Here is a 3,720-nt window from a genome sequence, read left to right as displayed (position 1 = left end):
GAAGACTAGTCATCTTTTGAGGCGATCCACGAATCGATCCAATTTTTTACTTCTTCATAAGACCGGAAGTACTGATCAGCCAGGCCGTGTGCCATTGATCGAAACAAGTGATAGTCAGAGGGAGCAACGTCTGGAGAATACGGCGGGTGGGGTAGGACTTCCCATTTCAACGTTTCCAAGTATGTCTTGACCACTTTCGCAACATGGGGTCGAGCATTGTCATGCTGCAAAATCACTTTATCGTGTCTCTCGTTGTATTGCGGCCGTTTGTCTTTCAATGCTCGGCTCAAACGCATCAATTGCGTTCGATACCGATCGCCTGTGATTGTTTCAGTCGGTTTTAACAGCTCATAATACACTACGCCGAGCTGGTCCCACCAAATACAGAGCATGACCTTGGAGCCGTGAATATTCGGCTTGGCCGTCGACGTGGAAGCATGGCCGGGAACTCCCCATGATTTTCTGCGCTTGGGGTTATCGCAATGAACCTATTTTTCGTTTCCAGTCACAATGCGATGCAGAAATCCCTTCCGTCTTTGTCTTTCAAGCAGCTGTTCACAAGCAAACGCCGTTCAACATCTCTCGGCTTCAATTCGTACGACACCCAATTTCCTTGCTTCTGAATCATTCCCATGGCTTTGAGGCATTTTGAAATGGCTTGTTGAGTCACTCCCAATGATCGTGCCAATTCTTCTTGATTTTGACACGAGTCTTGATCAAGTAATGCCTCCAATTCTGCATCTTCGAAAACCTTCTCTCTTCCACCGCTATGCCGGTCTTCGACGTCAAAATCACCGTTCTTAAAGCGTTGAAACCACTCACGACACGTTCTTTCACTAATAGCGGCCTCACCATAAGTATTTGAGAGTATTCGATGAGCCTCAGCCGCAGATTTCTTCATATTGAATCAGAAAATTAAAACCTCCCGCAAATGACGAGAATTTGGCTCGTAAACTGACATTTTCAATCGAGAATAACTTTATGATGCAGACACAAATCGACTAATGTCTCTATGGAGTTATGTTGACAGATGCCCAAGTTTATTGTATGACGTCTATGATCTATTTATTTCGACCACCACCTACCGCTAAAGCCATTTATAGGAAAACGGCGGAAGCAAAGTTGTACACCTAATACAATATATTCAAGTAATTACAATAATTTTGTAATAAAAAAAGCCATACGTGCGTAGCATTCATTGTAATTCTATGAACGTGAATACTTTTACTGAAAAAAAGCACCTCTTTTTTAATGAAGAGAAATAATATTGCGCTTGGAGTGCTTTCTTTTCGATGTCAGAAGAATCCTCACGAAATTATACGTAAGAGAGAAAATTCGGCTAAGAAAGACAATATATCTTTCTCTTCATATGTAATATAACGTGTATCAACGAGCTATTTCCTTGATCTTGAGAGTTCCTCGAATAATCTTGCTTCCCGATGAGTTTAAGCATAATGTTTAAGCACAAAGACGATGCCGTTTCTCTCGGTTCGTTAATGAGAATAATGTCTGATAACTTCATTCCACTTTTACAAGTGAATTAAGAGCGACGACGAAGATGCGTCGGATCGAATGGTGCTTCGGGCAATACCGAGCGAAATTAGGTGTTCCGTATTTCTCTGGTTAGGAAACGATTAAAGATAATCGCTGTTAGCTATTCTGACGTGCTCGGTAATACGGATTCTCGTAGTGTACCATCGATATGACTTCCGCACGTCGATACGATTCCGGACAATCAAATGTATATGCCGGCACCTCTCCGTGCCGCCGCACACAGGAACGGTCTATTCTCTCGCAGATGATAAAATTAGTACCCGCCGTAAATGCATATAATATAAATAAGGTGATGTCTACTTTAAGAGGCGAACACTGAAGCGGGGGAGGAGGGGGGAGCGAGCGAACTGCGACGTTACGGCGTTCACTTTTTACAAAACGCACTAAGCGCTCGCCCGTTCTGCTGCGGCCAACCGCAAAAAGCCGTTGTCGCACTTTGTTTTTCGTCGATGAGTTTTAGGACGCACGAGAGTTTCGGCATTCCGCGTTTGTTCCAATTGCAAAAGTTTTGTCGCGTGAACCGTGCGCTCATACAGGCCGCACGGATCATTTAACAGGTCACGATTTGTGCTGTTTTACATGTGATCATACCGAAACTACGCGAGAGTTTGAATAAGAGTATACAATCGATAACGTCATGTCACGGTAGCGAGACTCTTGTCGGCGACTACATATTTTTTCCATTTTTTCCTCTTTTTCTTCTTTTTCATATCTCGCGTGGAAATATTTCTGACGGTTCATGTAATTCACTGAGCGTTGTGTATTAGTTTTGGGCGCGTACAGAGTGGCGTGTATCGCGTTACGACTCATGTTTCGTACTCTCGTAATGAAACGAAAATGTATTTAATAGATTCAATTTAATTTCGGGGTGTTTATCAAATTGCAGTCGTTATTAAACGCTTACAGTTGATGAGAGAGCGCACGTAAACGTGTGATTACATCGCTGTGTCATGAGATGTTTGCACTGCCTGTTGTTACAAACGTGACGTCAGGCGGCGCTATTACATTTATATCAGCTGCTAACGTTACTAACGCCAACATCGCTAATTATGAAATTGACAATGGAATTTCACGAAATTTTACACGCGCTCGTACGTTCTGTTCCGCGCCGTTACTCGCTATTTCGACGTTTCCGCGTTGATGGGACGATAATACACCTTCGGTGATCTGGAACGACGCCATTCGGATTGCTCCTGCGGAGGAAGAAAGAGAGAGAGAGAGAGAGAGAGAGGGAGATCGCTGTTTCGATATAGAATCGTATATACGGTATTAGCATATGTTAGGGAAGATCAATGCAGATATATTATTAACATCGCGGACATATATATAGATTACCATTAACGAGCGTTTACGTCAGTACGAAATCCGATTAATACTCATCGTTGTTACATCGTGATATTATCAGGCGTGATTTTATAAGCGAACAAACTGATTCGTAAAGCACGAGGAGACGCATGTCGCGATAGATAAAGGTTCGTTTCACATATCGATCGTAAGAAAAGGAGGGCAAGGCAGAAAGTTCCTAAATTATCGCAACTTACAAAGTCCCGACGATCCTCGAGCGTCGAACGAAAATTCCTTTTCGATTAAAATAGATCAATGTTTCACACTCAGCGCGGATTTCCGACGCTTGAATATAGCCGTGATATCATCTTTCGTCTCGTTGAGCTAATACCTTGAGCGATTCGCCAACGAAGGTTTATGCAGAATCATCTTTGTTCCGAGCATCTCGTTGCCCCTTCCCCCTCTTTCCCCGGATCGTTAGCAAGAAACAACCGTATGACGTGCTTAAAGAGAAGCACCGAAATACGTGCTTGGCAAGGGTTAACACGAGATAAATAAAAATGTCTCGTCGGCGGCAGGAAAAGAAGGGACAGGAACTCGGACAGACGCGTAAAGGTTCGAAATAGGATCGAGCATGAATCTAATTTTATATTTGCTACAATCGGACAGCGGTTGTCGACTGCATAGAGACTGATCTAATGTCCGACGCAACGACCGAAAGTCGTAGAGGCATGATGCGTTTCTACGACCTTTGGTAATTCAAAATTTATAGGTCATCCCGTGTGTCACGAGGAAAAGAAGGGAAAATGATAGAGTGTGGGGAGAGGGAGGGGAGAGAGAGAGAGAGAGAGAGAGAGAGAGAGAGAGAGAGAGAGAGAGAGA

General features: G+C 43.5%; 1 protein-coding gene across 2 annotated transcripts in view; it reads right to left on the bottom strand.

Moving 5' to 3' along the window:
• Positions 1-2,645: 2,645 nt before the first annotated feature.
• Positions 2,646-3,720, bottom strand: part of LOC116853983 — a 6,397-nt gene continuing 5,322 nt past the window's right edge. For both annotated transcript variants that reach the window (XM_032835405.1, XM_032835406.1), the window contains exon 7: positions 2,646-2,747. In XM_032835405.1, coding sequence (XP_032691296.1) covers positions 2,673-2,747 — 75 coding nt within the window. In that variant the 3' untranslated portion in view covers positions 2,646-2,672. The remainder of the gene's footprint in view (positions 2,748-3,720) is intronic.

The sequence above is a fragment of the Odontomachus brunneus genome, unplaced genomic scaffold (assembly GCF_010583005.1).
Source record: "Odontomachus brunneus isolate Ranch 3 - 2012 unplaced genomic scaffold, Obru_v1 Obru_scaffold_007, whole genome shotgun sequence".
NCBI classification, from domain to species: domain Eukaryota; kingdom Metazoa; phylum Arthropoda; class Insecta; order Hymenoptera; family Formicidae; genus Odontomachus; species Odontomachus brunneus.
The sequence above is the reverse complement of the archived record's forward strand: the minus strand, read 5'-3'. Positions and strand labels throughout refer to the sequence as shown.